This window comes from Rhinatrema bivittatum, chromosome 8, assembly GCF_901001135.1.
Source record: "Rhinatrema bivittatum chromosome 8, aRhiBiv1.1, whole genome shotgun sequence".
In the NCBI taxonomy this organism is placed as follows: Eukaryota; Metazoa; Chordata; class Amphibia; order Gymnophiona; family Rhinatrematidae; genus Rhinatrema; species Rhinatrema bivittatum.
The window spans coordinates 261,410,820-261,434,690 of record NC_042622.1 but is presented as its reverse complement, the minus strand read 5'-3'; the positions used below and the strand labels follow the sequence as shown (position 1 = coordinate 261,434,690).

The following is a 23,871-nucleotide window of genomic DNA, read 5'->3' as shown; positions in this document are numbered from 1 at the left end:
CCCTCCAGAGCACATCCAGCAATGCGCACACACACCCCTCTAGAACATATCCAGACAGACAGATTCACCCCTCTCTACAAACATCCCTCCCAGGACATATCCAGAGATGCACTGCGTCTAGCCCTCCCCTCCCCCCAGAGCACACTCAAGACTTATGCACGCACACAGACTCTTCCTCGTCCTAGGGCAGTAGTTGGAGAAAATGGCACCCAGGGCTTGCATACTCACAGACTGAAAAAGACAGCATGGTATCACCCAGCCCCGGTGCCCTGAAGAGCTGCTCTTCTTGCCTAACTTTTGCAATGGCCCTGTGCGGCCCCCTCACTTGCATGAACAAATCCATACTCCCAGTATGCAGCCCCATGTACATCTCCCCTGCCCTGAACCGTAATGCAGAAGCTCACACAAACATTTTTTTTTTCTCTGTGCTTTTATTAATCTGTCATTTTTTGTAAGTTAAAGCACAGGTCTTAATTTCAGTGTCATCTTCAGTTCGGTGTACTTACCCCTCCCTCCCCCTCCCTCCCGTGACAAAAAGACAGGGTACGTCCAGCCCCCCTCCCCCACACTCCTTCCCCCTCCTCCACAAGCAAAAGCAAGACCCTCCAGCCACAGCCTACAGGTCAGATCGCGTCTCAATCTTCAGCAGTTCCACCTCGAAAATCAAAGTCGCGCCACCTGACAGGATGAAATCAGAAAGAGAAAAATGGTCAGCTCCCTGCTCTTGGAAATACGGACAAAGACAAGCCCTCCCCTGACCCCACACTCCCTAATCTCCCCCACCCCAGAGAGCAGCATCTCGCCTGTTACCCAAAAGGGAGCAGGAAGGAAGGGTGAGAGAGTGTCTGTTAGGTTGTTTTCCAGAGGGGGAGGAATTTGGCTTTTGTGAACACTCCTGCATGCACAGAAACCTAAGAAATGCCCTGCTGAGTCCGAGGAAGACGGTCCGTCAAACCCAGCATCCTGCCCGCAATAGGGGCCAGCCTGGGTCACAAGAATCTGGAAGGTGCCACACAATGGACCTATTTCTGGTTACTCCCCAAAAAAATAGCAATAACTTTCTTTAATCTACTTGGCTAATACTGGTTTCAGGCTTTTCCCTTCAGGAACTTGTCCAAACTTCTTTTAAACCCTGCTATGCTAGTTGTCTTAATAGTGCGCTCCACAGGTTGATAATGTGCTGAATCTATGATTTGTTTTAAATCTGCTGGTTGTTAGTTTCATGGGGTGTCCCCCTTTGTGTTAATATTATTTTTGCCTGGGGGAATTCTGCACACAAATTTACAGTTCTGCAAAATTTTGCATACTTTATATTGGTCAAAATAACACAATGCATATCACAGCCTTGGAGAAATTAATTTACAATGTAATACAGAAAAGATATTACTCAAAGATGCTAGAGTTTTAAATATTTTGAGCACAATTTCCCTAGACGTACACTGTAAGAGTGTCCCTTCCACCCTCTCTCCCTGCTCCCCTGGCCAGACCCCTTTCACTCTGCCTTCTCAGGCCCCCAACTCCTCCACCATTCACTATCTCTCCCCTCTAGGCTCAACCCCTTCCACTCCATCTCCACTCCCAGAATTTGACCCCTCTCATATTTCCCTTCACACAGGCTCTCTTCTCTTTCATGCATGTACACACCTCACACAGGCTCCCTCTTCTCTTGCACACCCCCCTCACACATGATCCCTCTCTCTCTTGCACACACACACTCACACAGTCTTCCTCTCTCTTGCACACCACAAACACCCACACAGGCTCCCTCTCTTGCTCGCACACACCCCCTCAGATAGGCTACCTGTCTCTCTCACAAACCCCTGCACTCAGGCTTCCTCTCACTCTCACACACATATACCCCCCCTACACACAGGCATCCTTCCTCACTCCACACAATCCCTTTTTCCCCCCCACACACCAGCTCCCAATCTCTTACACATATACACCCCTCCCTCACACATGCTCCCTCTGTCTTCTTTCTGGCACACTCTCCCTCGCACAGGTTCCCTTCTTTTCTCTCTCACACACACACATACCTCTCTGCACACAGGCTCTCACTCTCTCTCACCAGGCCTGTGGCATTGTCGCTGTGAACAAGATGGGCTCTGCTCGTGGCTCACCGGGCAGGTTACATCTTCCCCATAAGCAGGATGGGCTCTGCTCGCGGCCTGCTGTGCACAATTGTGCAGAATTCCCCCAGGAGTAATTATTTGAGAGAGTAAATAACCATCCTTTAACTGTTCCCCTCACATATGATTTTATAAAAACTTCTATCACGTCCCCATTCAGCTATCACTTTTCTAAGCTCGTGTAACTTCTCATCGTAAGGGTGCCATCCCACCCCCTTCATCATTTTTGTTACCCTCTTCTGCAGCTTTTCTCGTTCCGCTATGTCTTTTATTGAGATGGGGTGACAAGAACTGCCCAGAATACTCAAGGTGGGGTCACCCTATGGACTGATACGGAGGCATTATGATATTTTCCGTTTTATTATCCATTCCTTTTCGGATCACTCCTAACATTCTATTTGCTTTTTTGACCACAGCCATGCACTGAGCTGAAGATTTCAATGTATTGCCCACAAGGACTCCAGGGTCCTTTTTATGGGTGGTGACTCCTAATACAGAGACTAGCATTGAGTACCTGGATTTGGAATTATTTTTCTCTATGCGTATCACTTTGCACTTTTTCACATCAAATTCCATTTGTCATTTAGATGCCCACTCTCCTGGTCTCGCCAGGTTCCTAACAATGGGGTAGATTTTCAGACCGCGCGAATAGGCGTACTTTTGCTGGCGCATCAGGAGCAAGCAAAAGTATGCTGGATTTTAGTAGATACGCGCGGAGCCGCTAAAATCCTGGATCGGCGCGCGCAAGGCTATCGATTCTGTATAGCTGGCGCGCACCGAGCCGCGCAGCCTACCCCCGTTCCCTCCGAGGCCGCTCCGAAATCGGAGCGGCCTCGGAGGGAAAGAACTTTCTTTTGCCCTCCCCTCACCTTCCCCTCCCTTCCCCTACCTAACCCACCCGCCCGGCCCTGTCTAAACCCCCTCCTTACCTTTGTTGGGGGATTTACGCCTCCCTCTGGGAGGCGTAAATCCCCGTGCGCCAGCGGGCCACTAGCGCGCCGGGACGCGACCTGGGGGCGGGTCCGGAGGGCGCGGCCATGCCCCCGGGCCCGCCCCCGACACGCCCCCGACACGCCGCACGGCTCGGGCCCGCCCCGACACGCCCCCTCGGAAAACCCCGGGACTTACGCGAGTCCCGGGGTCTGCGCGCGCCGGTAGGCCTATTGAACATAGGCGCACCGGCGCGCAGGGCCCTGCTCGCCTAAATCCGCCCGGATTTAGGCGGATTTAGGCGAGCAGGGCTCTGAAAATCCGCCCCAATGTGCTGCTATTTTAACAATGTTGAATAATTTCAAGTCATCTGCAAATTTGATCACCTTGCTACTCATTTGCTTTTTCAGATCATTTATGATTATGTTACAGAGCACAGAACCCAGTTTGCCCTTTCTCCATTTGCAAAACTGACCATTTAATTCTGCCTTCTGTTTCCTGTCTTTCAGATACCAATCCACAATAGAGTAATGCCTCCTATCCCATGCCTTTTTAATTTCCTGAGGAGTCTCTCATGAGAAACTCCGTGAAAGGCCTTCTGAAAATTCAAGTACACTGTATTAACCAGCTCACCTTTTATCTACGTTTGTTTACATGCAAGACTTCCTTTTGCTAAAACCATATTGACTCTTCTCCATTAAGCCATGTCTATCTATAAGGCCAGTAATATGTTTTTTTAAGACTAGTTTCTAACATTTTGCCCAGCATAGACGTCAGGCTCACCAATCTATAATTTGCCGGATCATCCCTGGAGCCATTTTTAAAAATTAGCGTTACAATGGCCACCCACCAATCTTCAAGAATTGTGCTTGTTTTAAATGATATTTCAGATTACTAGTAACAATACTGTACATAGTAATGACAGCAGATTAAGACCAAATGCTCGTAATTTGGGCAATAAAATCCCAGATCTGCAAGCCCTAATGGCGGAGGCGGACTTGGACGTTGTTGCTGTCACGGAGCCGTGGTTCACGGAATCTCATGATTGGGATATGGCAATACCAGGCTATAACTTGTTAAGGAAGGACAGAGAGGACAGGAAAGAGGGAGGAGTGGCTCTTTATGTCAGAAACAATATCCAAGCATCTGAGCTGCGAGGAAGATGGGGCAAAGAAGAAGCATTATGGGCCTACCAAAAAAAAGATGATGGGGCATCCATTTTTCTTGGAGTGGTTTACAGGCCTCCAAATCAAGTGGAAGAGCTTGACAGATATCTGGTTGAAGACATCCAAAAGGTGGGAAAGAAGGGAAAAGTGATTGTTGGAGCTTTTAATCTGCCGGATGCAGAGTGGAGAATCCCTTTGGCAGAATCTAATAGTAGAGAAATAGTGGATGCCTTGCAAAGGGCTCTGTTCAAACAAATGGTAATGGAACCCACAAGGGAGGGAGCTAAACTAGATTTAGTGCTCACCAATGGAGATAATGTCTCTAACGTCCAGGTGGGTGCCCACCTCAGCACAAGTGATCATCAAACGGTATGAGGCAAATTTTATAAAACTACGCGTGCGCGTATTTTTGTTCGCCGGATTTCAATAGATACGCGCATAGCCACACATATCTGTTAAAATCCGGGGTCGGCGCACGCAAGGCTGACCAAAATCGGCATAACTTGCACGCGTCAGGCCAGCCGCCGGTGCGCCATGGTCCAGTCTGGGGGCTGGTCTGGAGGCCACAGCCACGCCCCGGAACACCCCCGATGACGCACCGGCCGTGACACGCCCCAGGAAAGCCCCGGGACTTACGCACGTCCCGAGGCTTTGCGCGCGCCGGCAGCCTATGCAAGATAGGCTCGGCGCGCGCAGGGGAGGTTGGGGGTAGGTTTTTGGGGGTTACGTGCGTAACCCTTAGAAAATCTACCCCTATGTTTTCACATCACAAATAGGATATGGAGAAGAAGCACGAAGACCCGAGTTTTGCAGTTCAAAAACACGAACTTTGATGAAATGGGGAAGTATTTGGAAGAAGAACTAGAAGGCGTGAGAACAAGAGAGATGTGGAACAATAATGGACCAAAATAAAAGGAGCAATTACCAAGGCAACTAATCTATGTGTTAGAAAAGTAAAGAAAAGCTAGAGAAAAATGAAACTTATATGGTTCTCAAAGGAGGTGGCTGACAAAATAAAAACTAAAAAAACAGCGTTCAAGAAATATAAAGGATCCCAAAGGGAGGAGCACAAGGAAGAATATCTGATGGAACTGAGAGAGATGAAGAAAGTAATCAAGACAGCAAAAAGTCAAGCGGAAAAAAGGATTGCCAAAGAGGTAAAGAGAGGTGACAAAACATTTTTCAGATACATCAGAGAAAGGAGAAAAGTCCAAAGTGGTATAGTGAAATTGAAAGGTGAAAAGGATCAATGTGTGGAGAGAGACAAAGAAATGGCAAAAATATTAAACAAATACTTCAGTTCAGTGTTCACTAAAGAGGACCCTGGAGAAGGACCGTCGCTAGTTAACAAGAAACTGGAGGGAAGTGGAGTAGAAGTAACTCCATTTACAGTAGAGAATGTATGGGAAGAGCTGGGGAAACTGAAAGTGGACAAAGCCATGGGGCCTGATGAGGTCCATCCCAGGATACTGAGGGAGCTCAGAGATGTGCTGGCGGGTCCGCTGTGTGACCTGTTCAATAGATCCCTAGAAACGGGAGTGGTGCTGAGTGATTGGAGAAGAGCGGTGGTGGTCCCGCTTCACAAGAGCAGGAGCAGAGAAGAGGTTGGTAACTACAGACTGGTTAGCCTCACTTCGGTGGTGGGAAAAGTAATGGAGTCACTGCTGAAAGAAAGAATAGTGAACTATCTACAGTCAGAATAACTGATGGACCAGAGGCAACATGGATTCACCAGGGGAAGATCCTGTCAGACAAATCTGATTGACTTTTTTGATTGGGTGACTAAGGAATTAGATCGAGGAAGAGCGCTCAATGTCGTCTACTTGGATTTCAGCAAAGCTTTTGATACGGTCCCGCACAGGAGGCTTGTGAATTTTATTTATTTAAAATTCTTATATACCGCACAAATAAGGCAGGTGTCTGCCCGTCTAGGCGGTTTACAACATTACACTCATAAAAAGTAGGAAACAAAACAATCACATTAAATACATTAGGTACATCAGATCTTGAAATGATTCAGCAGATTGGGTTACTGGTTATTAAATGCTTTAATAAAAAGATGAGTTTTCAGTTTTTTCTTAAATTCGTTATGATTAACTGTCAATCTTATGTGATCAGGTAAAGCATTCCACTGGGTTGGGCCAGCCACAGAAAAAGCACGCTTTCGAGTTAAAGCCAGGGTTGCTGATTTGACTGAAGGAATTTCTAAAATGCATTTGTCCATCAAACAGAGTTGTCTTGAAGGTTTGTAAATATGTAATAGTGTACAAAGCCAGACAGTATTTGTATTGTAAAGCAGACTATGGTTCATGGTTAGGACCTTATAAGTGATATGTTGAGTAATCGGAAGCCAATGTAATTGTTGTAATATTGGGGTTATATGTTCTGATCTTGGTAAGCTGAAAATGGTTCTGGCAGTCGCATTCTGAACAAGCTGCAGAGGGTGTATTGTTGACAATGGTAGACCTAAGTATAAAGAGTTGCAATAATCAAGTTTAGTTAAAATTAGTGCTTGTGTTATAGAGCGAAAATCAGCTGTCGTTAGTAAGGGTTTGAGTTCTTTTAAGCATAATTAATTTAAAGAAGGATTTTTTAACTGTATCTGATATGTTATTTGTCATGGATAATTTCGAATCTATAATCATGCCTAAATTTTTTGCGTGATTGTTTATAGGAATAGACTGGTTTTCAAACATGAAAGATTGTGGAGGCTGAAGAGCTGAGTCTGGTGCAGTGGATAAGTATATTAATTCAGTTTTTGAAGCATTAAGTTTTAATCTCTCAACCTCATGGGATTTCAACAATTAATAAACGAACCCACTCACAAAGCGGGACATACACTTGATCTAATCTTTATAAATCAATTTATAACCATCTCTTCTCAAGTTCTCTGTTTACCAATCCCTTGGTCTGATCACAAATTAATCACTACTTCTCTTTCAATCTTACATCCAAACCCTACAACCTCACAGAAAAGTACAATTCATCTCAGAAAACTATGCAACCAGGAAACCCTCAACTCATGTCTATCAGAAGAACTAAAACAACTCAATATAACAGATGCTGACTCAGCCCTCTCTTCCTGGTCCTCTATAACCAAAAAAGTTGCAGACTTAACCTGCCCTGTAGTATCTAAAACCATTAACGCTAACAAGGAAAAAAAAAAGCCTTGGTACACACCAGAACTTAGACATTTAAAGCAGGAGCTCAGAAACAAAGAATTCTTATGGAGAAAAAACCCAACCAATGCAAACATCTCAGCCTTCAAAACCATCATGCACCAATACAGAATCTCCATACTCCAAACAAAGAGAAACTTTTATTCTAAAAAAATACACCACTTCATTTATGACCCAAAAGCTCTTTTCTCCCTGGTCTCGTCCCTCACCAAACCACCTTCTACAGTTATTCCAGAAGAATCTGCTGCAAATAAAGCTGAAGAATTGGCCATCTTCTTCAAAGAGAAAATTTCCAACCTCCTGAATCCTATTAAAGACTTTAAAAAGAATCCTCCCACGCATAATTTTCTCTCTGCGGCTCCATCTCTAACCACAAGCCTGGATACCTTTGAACTAACTTCCTCTCTAGAGGTTGAAAACATCCTCAAAAAACTTAAACCAGCTTCCCACCCCCTTGACTCAATACCTGTTAACCTTCTCATAGCATGCTCCAAAGTTATCGCTAAACCAATAGCTCAAATCATCAACACCTCCTTAATTCAGGGTCTAGTGCCTACACCACTCAAACTCGCCATTCTGAAACCTCTCTTAAAAAAACCAAATTTATCTCCAGAAAATTTAGCAAACTTCCGTCCAATAGCTAATCTCCCTTTTATTGCAAAGATCCTGGAAAGAATTGTTAATTTTCAACTTTCCGAATTCTTAAATGACAATAACATCCTCGCCCCTTCACAATTTGGATTCCGTAAAAACCGAAGCACTGAATCATTATTAATCTCCTTATCTGATAACATTCTTTTTAATAGGGAAAAAAAACATCCATGCCTTCTTATCCTCCTTGATTTATCAGCTGCATTCGACACTGTTAACCATGAAATTCTCCTCGACCGACTAACAGAGATTGGAATCAAACACACCGCTTTGAATTGGTTTAAATCCTTCCTCCAAGACAGGTTTTATAAAGTCAAAATTAACAATAATGAATCACAGCCCATCCGCTCCACTCTAGGAGTCCCTCAAGGATCCTCCTTATCGCCAACCTTATTTAACATTTACCTGCTCCCCCTTTGTCACTTATTATCTAATCTGAAGCTAACCTACTACCTGTACGCGGATGATGTCCAAATACTCATTCCAATTACCAAATCCCTGCAAGAAACTCTTCATTTTTGGAATACATGTTTTACTTCCATCTCTAATCTCCTTAAGGACCTCTGCTTAATTCTCAATTCTAACAAAACGGAATTTCTACTCATCACCCAAGATGGCAACTATCAACACTCTATATCTCACCCTATTCAATCACCTTCTTTTTCTCCCATGGTTAAAAACTTAGGAGTGATCATGGATAAGCAACTTAATTTCAAAAACTTCATCAATAATACAGTGAAGGATTGCTTTTTCAAACTTCAAGTTTTAAAATGTCTCAGACCCCTTCTTCACCCCCATGATTTCAGATCAGTTCTGCAAGCGATCATATTTTCTAAAATTGACTATTGCAATGCCCTTTTAATTGGTCTCCCATCGATTTCCCTTAAACCTCTACAAATTCTACAAAATGCCACAGCCAGGATTCTTACAAAAGCAAAAAAAAGGGACCACATCACGCCAATTTTAAGGTATCTCCACTGGCTCCCTATAAAATATAGAATTACCTATAAATCTTGTTCTATCATACACAAATCCATCTATAAATCCTCCCCCCTCGACCTCAGATTCCCTTTACAATTATTTTCATCTTCCCGTCCAATGAGAGCTGCCCAAAAAGGCTCTCTTAAAACACCACCAATCAAAGCATTTTCAAATAAAAGAGCCTTCTCTACAGTCGGCCCGAATCATTGGAACTCTCTCCCTTCAGATCTTAGACTTGAGCATTGTCCAATTACTTTCAAAAAAAGACTAAAGACTTGGCTCTTCACCCTAGCCTATGCCTAATTCAGACGTAATCATTCCTTCATACTTGTTGCACACCCATAGACTTAAACTCATAATATTCTAGGCTCTTTTAATCGCCTGTTACATGTATTGACTACCAAGTTATACTAACTCTGTTACTCAAGGATTTTAATTCATTACGAATTTATTGTTTATATCCCAGTTCTTATCTCCTGTTCTTTGTAAGACTCTAGTCAGTCATTTCATCTGTTGTCTGTAAACCGAAGTGCTTAGTGATTCTATCTCTAGAACCTCAGTATATAAAAAATGTTAAATAAATAAATAAATAAATAATCTATTGTGGGATAACCAGGTTTTTATGGTCGTTAAGTAGAGGTGTAATAAGGAAAAAGTGTTAGACCAAGAAACGGAGAATGGAATCATAAATTCGATATCATCAGCGTAAATATTGAAGCAACCAAGCCCAAGTAATTGGATCGATCGCTTATTGTAACTGTATTGCTTTGTAATTTCAATTTGTTTAAGATGTTATTGAATTAATTTTTCATACTTTGTTACTTAAAGTTTGCTTAGATGTTTCTTGTTCTATGTAAAGCCCACTGGCAAGTTTTTATTGTTCACTGTAAACCGGTTTGATTTGTATCCAATGCAAGAAGATCGGTATATAAAAGCTAAAAATAAATAAATAAATAAACCAGTCCGGGAACATGGGCCCTCTAGGAGTGAGTACCGGTTCCTGACTGTGACCTGAAAAACAAAGAGCGAGCGAGGCCCCCGAGGAGCGTGTACCCCTGGTAAGTCCAAGGAGGCAGAGCAGCTTAGGTAGAGTAACCCCTTCCTTTGCTAACTCGATAGTTAGCGATTTCTGAGACTTTATATATCCAGAATGGATGACGTCATCTCAGAGGGACGCCCCTGAGGTTCGCGCCACTGCTGGTATATCAGTTGGGGCCACGCACCTTAGGCTCTTGTGAATCATGGCGGATTGCAGCGTCGAGCCGCTCCAGGGATGCCGGGAGGAGTCGGCAGAATGATGCCGCAGCAGCCAACCTTCCACTTGAGCAAGAGGGAGTCGCCAAGGAGGTCGGAGTGGAGATGTCGAGCAGCGACGGTCGCAACAGTACCCCCCTTCAAAGGGCGATTTCCTCTTCGGGTACCAGACTAGGATCTTGAAGGATGCGCGAGGTGGAACTGATTAAGCATCTCTTTGTCCAGAATATTGGTCTGAGGCTCTCAAGAGTTTTCTTCGGGGCCGAAACCTTCCCATTTTAGAAGGTATTCAAAAGTATTGCCTCTTTTACAAACATCCAGGACATCTTCGACTTTGAATTCTAAGTCGTCTTCTGCATTGATGACAGGTGGATCTTGAGGTTTGGAAGAAAATTCGCCGAGTATATGTACAGACAAGGGCAACCAAAATGATAAAGGGGATGGAACAGCTCCCCTATGAGGAAAGGCTGAAGAGATTAGGGCTGTTCAGCTTGGAGAAGAGACGGCTGAGGGGGGATATGATAGAGGTCTTTAAGACCATGAGAGGTCTTGAACGAGTAGATGTGACTCGGTTATTTACACTTTTGAATAATAGAAGGACTAGGGGGCATTCCATGAAGTTAGCAAGTAGCACATTTAAGACTAATTGGAGAAAATTCTTTTTCACTCAATGCACAATAAAGCTCTGGAATTTGTTGCCAGAGGACGTTGTTAGTGTAGCTGGGTTCAAAAAAGGTTTGGATAAGTTCTTGGAGAAGTCCATTAACTGCTATTAATCAAGTTGACTTAGGGAATAGCCACTGCTATTAATTTCATCAGTAGCATGGGATCTTCTTAGTGTTTGGGTAATTGCCAGGTTCTTGTGGCCTGGTTTGGCCTCTGTTGGAAACAGGATGCTGGACTTGATGGACCCTTGGTCTGATCCAGCATGGCAATTTCTTATGTTCTTATGTCTTCAAAGTAAGTAACCTCAAGGAGAGGCTATGCAGTGGTTGAAAGGTGGAACCTGCCAAAAAATCCAAAACCAGATTAAGACTTCACAAGGACACCTGCAACCGCAAGGAAGGATGAAGACGCTTCACACCTTTTAAGAATCAGGCCACATCCATATGGGCCAACAAGGGTTCACCATTCACCTGACCTCGGAAAAAGGCAAGAGCTGCTACCTATACCTTCAAGGAATTAAGAGCCACCCCCTTAACCCATCCTGCAAAAAATCCAAAATGAGCAGGATCTTAACCGAACGAGTCCTCACACTAAGCCTCAAATACTTGCCAAACCGGAACATAAGCTAAGGAAGTGAAGAACTTTCACGCTCGAACAAGATGGCAATCATACCAGTGGAGTATCCATGCTTCAGCAACCAAGCCCTCTCAAGGGCCATACCGTAAGACAAAATAGAGTTGGATCTTCATGAAGAACAGGCCGCTGCTGTAGCAGATCCCTGTGGGCTGGTAATCGGAGAGGAGAGTCCATCAGGAGCCTTCACAGATCTGCATACCAAGGCCTCCTGGCCCAATCTGGCACCACCAGAAGCACCATCCCCTGAGTGACTCTTGATTCTCTGAATCATTCTGCCCAACATGGGCCACGGGGGAAACACATATAGAAGCTTGCCTTCCAGCCACTCCTGCATGAGGGTATTGATGCCCAAAGACTTCAGATCTCTCCTGTGATTGAAGAAGCGAGGAACTTTTGCACTGTATGATGTCACCAACAAGTCTAGAAATGGGAGGCCCTAATGGTCCACTATGAGCTGGAATGCTTTGTTTAACAATTCCCATTCTCCTGGAGCCAGAACTGACTGAAAAGAAAGTCTGCTCTTACATTGTCTTTTCCTGCAATGTGTGAGGCTGAGATCTCCTGAAGATGTACTTCTGCCCATTCCATGAGTTGGGCTATTTCCTGCGACACTTGCTGGCTCTTGGTTCCTCCCTGGCAATTGATGCAAGCCTCTGTCATTGCATTGTCTGACATTATTCAGATCACTCAACCCTGCAAACAGTTGACGAATGACAGGCATGCCAACCGAATGGCATGGGCTTCCAGCTGATTGATGCTCCATAGAAACTCTTCTGTACTTCAGTGCCCCTGCAGTGTAGGCCCTGTTAAGAGCCATGCCATTTTTTATGATGCTTATGGCCAGGGAGATAAGAACACTTAGATTTTTATTGAAAGCATAATTTTTTATTGAACAATATAAGTATTTTTGGGAGATGCTGATGCCATGCCTCTGACAAACAGACTGTTGCGTCCGTTGGTCTCAGACAGCTACGACCTTTGTGCCTCACCTTTCTTCCTGCTCTCTCCTCAAGCCTTGGGAAGTTGGCTGCCACCGCGTCTTCATGCTGCTCTCCCCAGCGTCCCTGGATCGGCGACGGCGTTCGCCATGTTTTTCCTGAGGACCTCCTAGGGTGCGCGCGCATGCCACCCACGTCTTTATCTACATCATGGCGGGAACCTCGGGGGCGTCCTCTCCGAGAGACGTCAGCACATCTTGGTATTTAGCCTGCCCTTCATTTGCTAACAAACCGAGTTAGCAAGGATTGGAATAGCTCCGGTCTAAGCTACTCTGCCGCTTCATAGCTACCGCAGGAAGCTCTCTTCGACCTTCGGGGTAATTCTACTAACTTGGGTACCTGCTCCTCGAGGGCCCTTCTATTCTTTCAGGTGCCTATCCTGGGATCCCAGGTACTCGCTCCTCGAGGGCCTGCTCTCCCTAACCTGGTGCCTGCCACTCTATCTCCTCTACAGCTTCAGAGCTCTACATCTGGGACTTGTTCCTGTTCTCCATCTACTACAGAGTGAGACGGGTCCTCTCAGCAGAGGATCCCTGGACTACCACTGCTGGAGCTATCTATCACTGCTGTCCGCTTCCCGGGCAGTGCCATCCTGCTGTATAATAAAACTATCTTCTCTGTGTTGTGTGCAAAGAGAAGAACTGCAGTTCTTCATGGGGCTCCTCCCCATGGGAGTGGCCATCACTGCAGTACCCAAGAATCCACTCCAACACCTCACAACCATAACACAGACCACCAGCATCTCATTGTATACAGGAAGTGATCCTTCTTTTATAGATAACATACAATATTGTGGAAGATTCTAATGTGCATGACTGCCTTAGAGAATAATTTACATTGGTTGTCATGTCAACAGCATGATAAAATTATCCCTAATATTTCTCCAAGGTGGGGCCCATTTACCATCACTCTTTGCATAGTCTTTTGTTCTGTTAGAATCTTGCTGGTCAGGTTAATTAACACATCTGTGGCTGTGTTTTATAGAAACCCCTGAGAAAGATTGCCTCTTTAGTGTCCGTATAGCTTGAAGTTCCCGCCTTTGGTTTCTGCTTTGTTTGACCCTATGATTAGGTGTCACCTTATGGAGCCAGCTTGACTGCCTGTGCAGATGTCCTAGGAATTCTGCAAGTCATTCTCAATAAGTCACTTAGAGTTCATACAGCTATGGCAGGCTAAGAAAACCAAGGATTCTGGGTCATTTTCTTTTCTCCATGTTGGTTTTCTGTTCAGGCACACTCATCATTTCCCTCTTGTGCCACTCCCCTGACAGTAAGCCCCCCAACCCTGAAGGCTTGCATTTGTCATGAGTACTAGCCAGTCTGGTGTTCATAGGGAAATGCCCTTCCTTAAATGATCTGCTTGCAACCACCACTGCAATTGGATGGTGATGTCCACCAGTAAGTGAATCTGTATCGAGTAATCCTGAGACTATGGACTCCAACGAGCAGGCATTGTGCACTGAAGAAGATGCATATGCACCCTTACCCATGGAACCACCTCTAGGGTGGCTGCCATCAACCCAAGCACCTGTAGATAAGACCACACCGTTGGGCGTATTGTTTCTGTCAAAAGTCACACCCGCGCCATCAGTTTCTGAATGCGGATCTCCATCAAGAACACCCTGCCTTGCTTCATGTCAAAACAAACACCGACATACTCCAGTGACTGGGATGGCTGCATATTGCTCTTGGCCAAGATCACCACCCAACCTAGTTCCTGTAGCAAGGGGATCACCTTGTGCGAGACTGAAGGCTCTCTTTCATTCTCTTGGCCCAAATTAGCTAATCATCTAAGTATGGGTGGACCAGAATGCCATCCTTTCTCAACACTGGTGCTACTACCACCATGACCTTGGACAAGGTTCTGGATGCAGTGGCCAAACTGAAGGGTAACACTCGAAATAGATAATGTCGTGCCACAACAGTGAAACACAGAAACCATTGATGCTTCAGCCGGATGGGAATATGTAGGTATGCCTCTGACAAATCCAGACATAAGAAACTCCCCTGACTTTACTGCCATTATCACCAAGCGTAAGGTTTCCATGTGGAAATGAGTCACCTGCAAATGACAGTTGATTCCCTTGAGATCCAGGATGGGGGCGAAAGGAACCTTCCTTCTTGGGTACAATGAAATAAATGAAATATCAGCCAGTATTTTCTTGTGACATGGACACTGGAACTACAGCTCGCAGGCTGAGTCTTGACAATATACACTCCACTGCCTGCCTCTTCTGCGAAGAGCTGCAGGAAGACACCATGAAAATGTCCCAAGGAACGCTGAGAAACTCCAGAGCATAGCCATCTCTTATCACCTCCAGAACCCACTGGTCTGACGTGATCTCGACCCACCTCCGATAAAAAAGAGAGAAGCAATCCCCTATCTCCTGTTCCCAGGTGTGGGTCAGCACACCTTCATTGAGATCCAAAAAGGATTGGATAAGTTCTTTGAGAAGTCCATTACCTGCTATTAATTAAGTTGACTTAGAAAATAGCCACTGCTATTACTAGCAATGGTAACATGGAATAGACTTAGTTTTTGGGTACTTGCCAGGTTCTTATGGCCTGAATTGGCCACTGTTGGAAACAGGATGCTGGGCTTGATGGACCCTTGGTCTGACCCAGTATGGCATTTTCTAATGTTCTTATGAGAGGTTCGGGGGCCACCACCACGTGAGCCTCAGCCCCATCTAGGCTGCCAGAGATGAAATGACTGACACCTACCCAAAGGTCGAACCCTCTGAGAAGCCACTCCTCTGTAGGGTCAAAAGTGTTTGAAACCCCTAGCAGGACCTCTTGCACCAAAAGAGCTTGGTGCCTGCTTCTTATCCTCTGGTAACTGAGGAACCAGGGACTCACCCCACTTATTGGCCATTTTTTCCAACTCACTCCCAACAAGAGTGATCCTTTAAAGGGTAATTTCATAAGATTAGACTTTGAAATTGTATCGGCCGACCAATTCCTGAGCCAAAGCTGACGCCTGGCCGCTATCACTGAAGGGGTACAATGCTTCCAAGACTCATCCCCCTTTAAAATTCGCTTTCAGGGTGCCCCATTCAAGATCAATCAATTCTTGAATAGCATCTATAATGGGGAAGAATCATGATGCTCTACGCAAAGAAATTAAAATTGGATTTTTCTTTGGCTCAGACATGAAATCAGTACCTGCCACCCCCAGCATCTTCAATGTCTGGGAGATCACGGCCAGCAACTCATCTCTATGAAAGAAGTGCAACACTGTTCTATACGGCTCTAATTCCAGAGGAATTTCCCCATCTTCTAGGAAGAAATGATCGACATCATCATTCATGCTATCTGGGTCCCAATCAGCATGACCCGGAGCACAGGCATGTGGGAATCCACAGCCTGCCATCCTGAATTGTTAGATTTGGCCAATGCCACCGACTGCGCCTGAAGAAAGGGTTACAGCCCTTGAAAAAATTCCACCCAAGAAAAGGCAGAAGGATCCATACCAAAACCAGGGGGCATCGGTCCTGCACCCAATGAGTTACCTTTCCCCGCTGACGAACCAGTTAGGGGAGCCCCAAAACCAGGCAAAACCTCTGGCAGTTCCCCTTCCTGTCCCAGTCCCGTATCATGCTGGGAAGGGCCAGGCTTAGCAAAACCACTCTGAGACAACTCTCCCTGAGCCTCCAAGCAGTGCTGTCACGTTAGAGGGAACGCCAGGCTGTGATGCCCGAATGTGGCAAGCAGCACAAAGGGTAAGGCGCTTAGGTTTCTTTGCTACCAATGCCGTGGATAAACACCTACTATCAGCCTGCTTCCAAAAGTGTCTGATAAATGTGTACCCACTGCACAACCGCCTGGTCAGGGCACCCAATAAATGTACACTACAGACGCCCAAAATGTACGCGCCCAATACACGCACGGTTCAAGTACACTCCCCCGAGTGCCCACCTATGCTTCCACCCAAACACATATCCGAATGCGCAAGCGTGAAATGACGTCAGACACCGATTCGTTGCAGCCTTGTGCACTGGAAGGCGTGCAAATGCCACAGTAACTTACCACATGGCATCTAAGCAAAGCCTGAGAGCAGGGCCTAGCCAAAAATGCTGCTCAAGCGCCAAGCTGCCACAACTCCCCAAGCTCTCCCAGAAATGGGAACGGACTTCGGATCGGCGCACCAAGCTCGGAGTCTAGAAGGGGAATGGAATCCCTAAAATTAATTCCCCTTCTGTTTTTTTTTTTTTAATCTAAATACTCTTTACCTGAGCTCAGCCTGTCTGGCTGCAGGGTAAGAGGGCAAAGGCCTTCACCGCCGTGCTTGGCTTCCTGCACCCACTAGCCTCTCAGCTGTTTGTCTCTCTACAGCTGAGTCCACACCAGAAAACCAGCTACCAGCCCAAGGCACTCTACTGAGGGAGAGATCCACAGATATCACCTCAGGAAAACTCGATTGAGGGAGGGACCATAAAGTATCACCACAGGAGAGTGGGGCAAATGAATTTCCTTTTTCTTTTCTCCTTCAAATTTTTTTTTTAAGAAATCCCCAATAGAGAGATGCACGTCCACGATCTGCGAGACAGAGAATACTGGCAGACTGTCAGTGCAGGGGTATATATATATATATTGTGATGTCAGCTTTGCTCCATCTCCATTTGCTGGTAGAGGTGCATAACCCCCTGGTGTGGATTAACCTGTCTGAATACTAAGAAATGGCGTTGGCGGATGTCTATTGTAAAATTTACTCATGCGACACCAATGAGTCTTGCACACACATGCGCATGTCCATTTAAAACTGAGCGCACATGTATGCGTGCCGAGGCTATTTTATAACATGCGCGCATATAGGAGCATATGTTATGAGCGTGTCCCTGGGTGCAGGCTGACAAACGTGCGCACACGTGTGCCTATGCACCACTTTTAAAGTTACTGTCAATGATGTAGTAAGACTTGCAAATAAGGGTCCCATAAATCCAATACCAATTTCTTCTTTCTAGAGGTGCTCTCTCTATCATCCAAGAGTTCCCTGCATTCCTCCATTGTGTCCCTGATGGAGCCTCTGTCGACTGCCAACAATTTAATACGTCGCTCTTTGCAAGCAAGAAGACCTTCCGCATCCGTAATCTCTTCCATTTAGTATCAGGAGGAAAAGTATGTAAGGTCCCCAAACAGAGCTGACTCGGCCCCAAAAGCAATCTTTAATCTCTACAAAGTGAAAAACACCTTTCCAGAAATGCTGTATAGGTGCACCCATCCAAAAAGAGTGTGGACTTATACTCCAAACAGAATAGTGATTAGGATTTGGGGCTCTCCTGGCCAGGGCCTGGGTTCAGGACCTGGTCAAGGAAATTTGGCTTTTATTAAGTGCTGTGGCTTAGTTGGTGAAAGCACCTGTCTATTAAACAGGAAATCCTAAGTTCAAATCCCAGCACCGCCTCTCTTTGCTGGAAGATGAACTAGGGCAAACTGACAAACTACAGAATATCAAATTACCCAGACCAAATGATATATATCGCAGAGAGCTGAAAAAACCTAAAATATTAAACTGCAGACCTAAATGATCATTAACATCAGCTATAGTATCTAGACTATTGTAATGCTCTCTACCTAGGATTACCAGACTCCTCACTCTACCCTCTTCAATTGATTCAAAATAGCACAGCTCGGATACTAACCAGAACTTCTCTACGCAATCACATTACTTCAACTTTGCAATCGTTACATTGGTTACCCATAACGTTCAGGATAAAATATAAAATTCTTTCTATTATCCATGGTCTAATTCATAATCCTACATCCACCTGGCTCTGTTCATTACTACAGATCTACAAACCTACCCGACACTTAAGATCACTCCTCAAAATCTCTTGGGTTCCATATTAGGTGCTACAACCCAAGAAAGAGATCTAGGCGTCAGAGTGGATAACACATTGAAATCGTCGGTTCAGTGTGCTGCGGCAGTCAAAAAAGCAAACAGAATGTTGGGAATTATTAGAAAGGGAATGGTGAATAAAATGGAAAATGTCATAATGCCTCTGTATCGCTCCATGGTGAGACCGCACCTTGAATACTGTGTACAATTCTGGTCGCCGCATCTCAAAAAAGATATAGTTGCGATGGAGAAGGTACAGAGAAGGGCGACCAAAATGATAAAGGGGATGGAACAACTCCCCTATGAGGAAAGACTAAAGAGGTTAGGACTTTTCAGCTTGGAGAAGAGACGACTGAGGGGGGATATGATAGAGACGTTTAAAATCATGAGAGGTCTAGAACGGGTAGATGTGAATCGGTTATTTACTCTTTCGGATAGTAGAAAGACTAGGGGGCACTCCATGAAGTTAGCATGGGGCACATTTAAAACTAATCGGAGAAAGTTCTTTTTTACTCAACGCACAATTAAACTCTGGAATTTGTTGCCAGAGAATGTGGTTCGTGCAGTTAGTATAGCTGTGTTTAAAAAAGGATTGGATAAGTTCTTGGAGGAGAAGTCCATTACCTGCTATTAAGTTCATAGAGAATAGCCACTGCCATTAGCAATGGTTAACATGGAATAGACTTAGTTTTTGGGTACTTGCCAGGTTCTTATGGCCTGGATTGGCCACTGTTGGAAACAGGATGCTGGGCTTGATGTACCCTTGGTCTGACCCAGTATGGCATTTTCTTATGTTCTTAGATATTCCCTCACCCAAACAAGCCAGATTAGACATTACCAGAAAGAGAGCTTTCTCGGTAGCCGGACCAATACTTTGGAATTCACTACCAAATCCTTTACGACTAATATCAAATCCTTCCCACTTTAAAAAATCACTTAAAACCTACCTTTTCCAACTTGCATTTAATATTCCATCCAATCAGACCAAAACTAATACCTAACATACACTTACAGAATTATTTATAAGCATCTACATATTACATTCCAAGTACCACTCCCACTAAATTGACTCTTCATCACATTCCCTCTTTTTTCCCTTCCCCCATTCCCCCTCCAGCCATTTCAACAATCTCTCACATTTCATATCCCCCCTTCCCGTTTTTTTCCGTTTATCTTTTCCCCCAGGAATAGTAAGTCCCATGGCAACATTATTTTATTTTTATTTTATTTAGTAAATTATTTGTTTATGCTAGTACTCTATCTAGCTATTGACTATTTTATGTATATTTTAAATTTAATTTTATTTTGATTGTTTTAATTTAATTTTATTCTTTGTAAACCGTTTTGACAAAATTTATTTTTATAAAACGGTATATAAATGCCTATAAATAAATAAATAAATAAATAAATAAATAAATGATTTTTATTTTACAAGGGTTCCAAGAGCGATCAGGGAAACTACAGACTGGTGAGCCTGATGCAGTGCTGGGAAAATTGGTTGAAACTACTCTAAAGAACAACATTACTGAACCTGTACAGGAGATAGACATAGTTTAATGGGACAAAGCCAACATGGATTCAGGTAAGGGAAGTCTCTTGCCGCACTGATTTGCTACATTTTCTTGAAGGGGCGAATAAACCTGTGGATAAAGGTGAGCCCGTTGATATACTATATCTGGGTTTTCATAAAGCATTTGACAAGTCCCTCATGAGAGACTCTTGAGGAAATTAAAAACTCTTGGGGTAGGAGGCAGTGTTTATTGTGGATTAAGAACTGGTTAAATGATAGAAAACAGAGAGCAGGGCTAAATGGACAATTTTTCAATGGAAAAAGGGAAATAGTGGAGTGCCCCAGGGATCTGTATTAGGACAACTTTAATATATTAATAATGACCTAGAGATGGCAGGTCCGGTGCAAGCCTGTCTGTCACTGTAGGAAACTCTTTGGTCATTTAGCCCCTTCTCCCCCACTTTAACCACTGAAAATAGCGGCTCCAGCACAGTGCTCCCCCTTCTTTGACAGCACTGGATCTGAAACAGCACCCATCGAGATCTCACACTGGTAGGATTTTGCTGCCCCCCCAAAATCTTGGTGCTCTAGGTGACTGCCTATTTTGCCTAATGGAAGCACTGGCCCTGAGCGATCTTCTAATGATACAAACATTATTCAGGAGGTTTATGAGAAATTGCGAGACTGGGAGACTAAGCCTTCAAATGGCAGATGACATTTAATGAGGACAAGTGCAAAGTGCTACATGTAGGGAAGAGCAACACAATTATAGCTGGACAATGCGAGGTTCCTCAGTGGGAGTGACCACCCAGGAATAGGATCTAGGGGTCGTTGTGGATAATATGTTGAAATCCACTGTCAAGTGTATTGCGGTGGCCATACCAGCAAATAGAATGCTGGGGATTATTAGGAAAGGAACAGAGAATAAAACGGAGAATATCATAATGCCTCTGTATCGCTCCATGGTGAGACCTCATCTTCAGTACTGTGTGCAATTCTGGTCACCATATCTCAAAAAAGATACAGCAGAATTTAAAAAGGTACAGAGAACAGCAAATAAAATGATAATAAAGAGGATGGAACGAGTCCCTTATGAAGAAAGGCTAAAGAGGTTAGGACTCTTCAGTTTGGAGAAGAGAGAGCTAAGGGGAGATATGACAGAGGTCTATAATATCATGAGTAGAATGGAATGAGTAAACGCAATTCTGCTGTTTACTCTTTCAAAAAGTACAAAGATTAGGGGACATTCAATTAAGTTACTAGGTGATACATTTAAGACAAATAGTGAAATTCTTTTTTACTCAACGCATAATTAAACTATGGAATTCATTGCTGGAGGATGTGGTGAAAGCTGTTAGGGGTAGATTTTCTAAAAGTGCGCCCGCGCAAACAAAAGTACGCCGGATTTTATAAGATACGCGCATAGCCGCGCGTATCTTATAAAATCCGGGGTTGGCGCGCGTGCAAGGGGGTGCACATTTGTGCAATTTGCACATGCTGCCCGTTCCCTCCACCCCCCGCACCTTCCCCTCCCTTCCCCTACCTAACCCCCCCCACCTGTGTTTTAAAAGTTATGCCTGCCAGAGGCAGGCTGTTGGCGCGCGATTCCCCAGCCCGGGACCCGTTTTGGAAGCCTTGGCCACGCCCCTGAAACGCCCCCGGGCCGGTACCACGCCCCTCAACACACCCCCGGAACGCCCCAAATGTCGTGTCGGGCCCGACACGCCCCCCTCCGGAAAGCTCCGGGACTTGCGCGTGTCGCCGAGCCTATGCAAAATAGGCTCGGCGCGCGCAGGGGGGCTTTTAAAGGATTACACGCATAACTTGTGCGCGTAACCCTTTTAAAATCTACCCCTTAGTGTAGCTGGCTTTAAAAAAGGTTTGGACAGGTTCCTGGAAGAAAATTTTCATAAACCATTATTAAGGTCACTTGGGGAAATCCATTGCTTTTCCTTGGGATAAGCAGTATGGAATCTATTGCTCTTCTGTGATCTTGCCAGGTACTTGTGACCTGGATTGGCCACTGTTGAAACAGAGGGCTTGATGGACCTTTGGTCTGACCCAGTATGCCACATCTTTTATGTTACCAGAAAGCAAATCGGAAGCCGATCCAAGGTTGAGGTGTAGCAGTAAAGACAAAGTGGAGATCGGTGTATAAAGAGGAGACCTTTATTGAAACTCGCCTGACTCTGGCCGGGTTTTGCTCTTTTTCAAGAGCTGCCTCAGGGGCTATGCATGTCTGCAGGATGGATAGTACGAAGAAATATCTCATGTGATTATAATATTAATGCTCAATTTGTTCCAACTCAATATTGCAGCTGCCTTTGTGGTCCGGATTGTGTCAATACAATATCCAGCTTGGAATGTTACGATCACAATTCTTTGTTTCTATCTCCAGAGTATGAACAATTTCAATGTGACTGCTTAGACAAAAGCTACGGTGTGTGTCCACACAAGTACTGCCGCTTGTTTGGACACACAAGTTTCAATAAAGGTCTCTTCTTTATACACCAATCTCCACTTTGTCTTTACTGCTACACATCTTTTACGTTATGCTCTTATGTACATTTAATACATATCTTGGACTGATTAATTTTAGCCAAATAAGTTTGTCTATGTGAAAAATAAAACCTTATTAAAAACATTTATTATATATCTCTTAACAAGAAGGTGTTAGTAATATTTACTTATGTGAAACAATCAATAAACTTTTCTAATGGAAACTGAATTTGGAGTTCCTGGCTCCATTTTCTCAAAATAATATTTCAGTTTCATCCTCTTTATGCAGTACTGGAAGTTTTGGTCTACTTGGACTTTCCATATCAAACAATTCTGTAAACATTTCCTATTTTTGGCGCAGATAAAGCTTCTTTATTTAATGAAAGAATATGGAGGCCCATATTCAAAAGCATTTAGCTGGTTATCTCCGAAGTTAGCCGGCTAAATGAATATTACGGCACTTCTCTGGCTATATTCTAGCTTGGCTTATAAGATAGCCGACTAGAATTTAGCTAGCTAAATTCGGGACGTTCTGGAGGCATTAATGGGAGGCGTTAAGTTGACCAGCTAAGTTAGCCGGCTAAATCTGATATTTAGAGTTAACCAGATAGCTTAGCTTCCTAAATCTGGTCAGGCCAAAGACCTGTCCTAAAGTTAGCCTGCTAGAATTAACCAGCTAACTTTAAGATAGCCGGCTATACTCAGTAGTACAGTTGCACTATTGAATATATCTCTAAAGTTAGCTGGATAAAGTTTATCTGGCTAACTTTGCTATCCGGACTGTGTCTAAATATGGACCTCGCAATGTTTAAGCTGTGATGACCCAAAGAAATCTTTCTGCGCTATCCCATAGGAATCTTGCACATCTCCAAAGGGGGTAACTGCGTCTAGTCTATCTATTAATTGGGCAACTGTTTTAACGCCTCTCGAAGCCCAATGGATGAAGATACTAGAATACATTCCTGGCAAAAAAAGTGTGTGTATTTCCTCTTATTTGTAAGAAAGGAGAAAAAAAAGAAAATCCAGTTGTAACCGCGAGCACACCCAATGCCAAAATGCCTTCGATGGCCCAATTAGCTTATTGAGATGAACTGGCAATTTAAAAGGCGAGGCATATAACAAAAACCGTAAAGCAAGAGAAGCCAAAGTGAGGTCTTTATTGTGAATAAACATCTGCACCCATCAACCAGTCCCCAATATGTCCAAAATTAGCTGCCAAATCATATAATTTAAGATTAGGTAAATCCACAGCCTCTCTTACGCCAGGGCCTCATTAACTGAGATAGTGAGGCATGCTTTTCCCCCCTCAAAATCACTTCTGCAAATGTTTCTTAACCAAATCTTTCTGTATCAAATAAATGAGGATAATGTTAAAAATAGAGATCCGTTTAGGAAAAAGCATCATTTTGAAAAGCTGTTCTTTCCCAAGTAAAG

The 23,871-nt window shown here is 44.2% G+C and overlaps 1 protein-coding gene across 4 annotated transcripts in view; it reads right to left on the bottom strand.

Annotated features, from left to right (window-relative positions):
* Positions 1-411: 411 nt before the first annotated feature.
* Positions 412-23,871, bottom strand: part of FKBP2 (FKBP prolyl isomerase 2) — a 79,580-nt gene continuing 56,120 nt past the window's right edge. For all 4 annotated transcript variants that reach the window (XM_029614779.1, XM_029614776.1, XM_029614778.1 and 1 more), the window contains one exon: positions 412-678. In XM_029614779.1, coding sequence (XP_029470639.1) covers positions 617-678 — 62 coding nt within the window. In that variant the 3' untranslated portion in view covers positions 412-616. The remainder of the gene's footprint in view (positions 679-23,871) is intronic.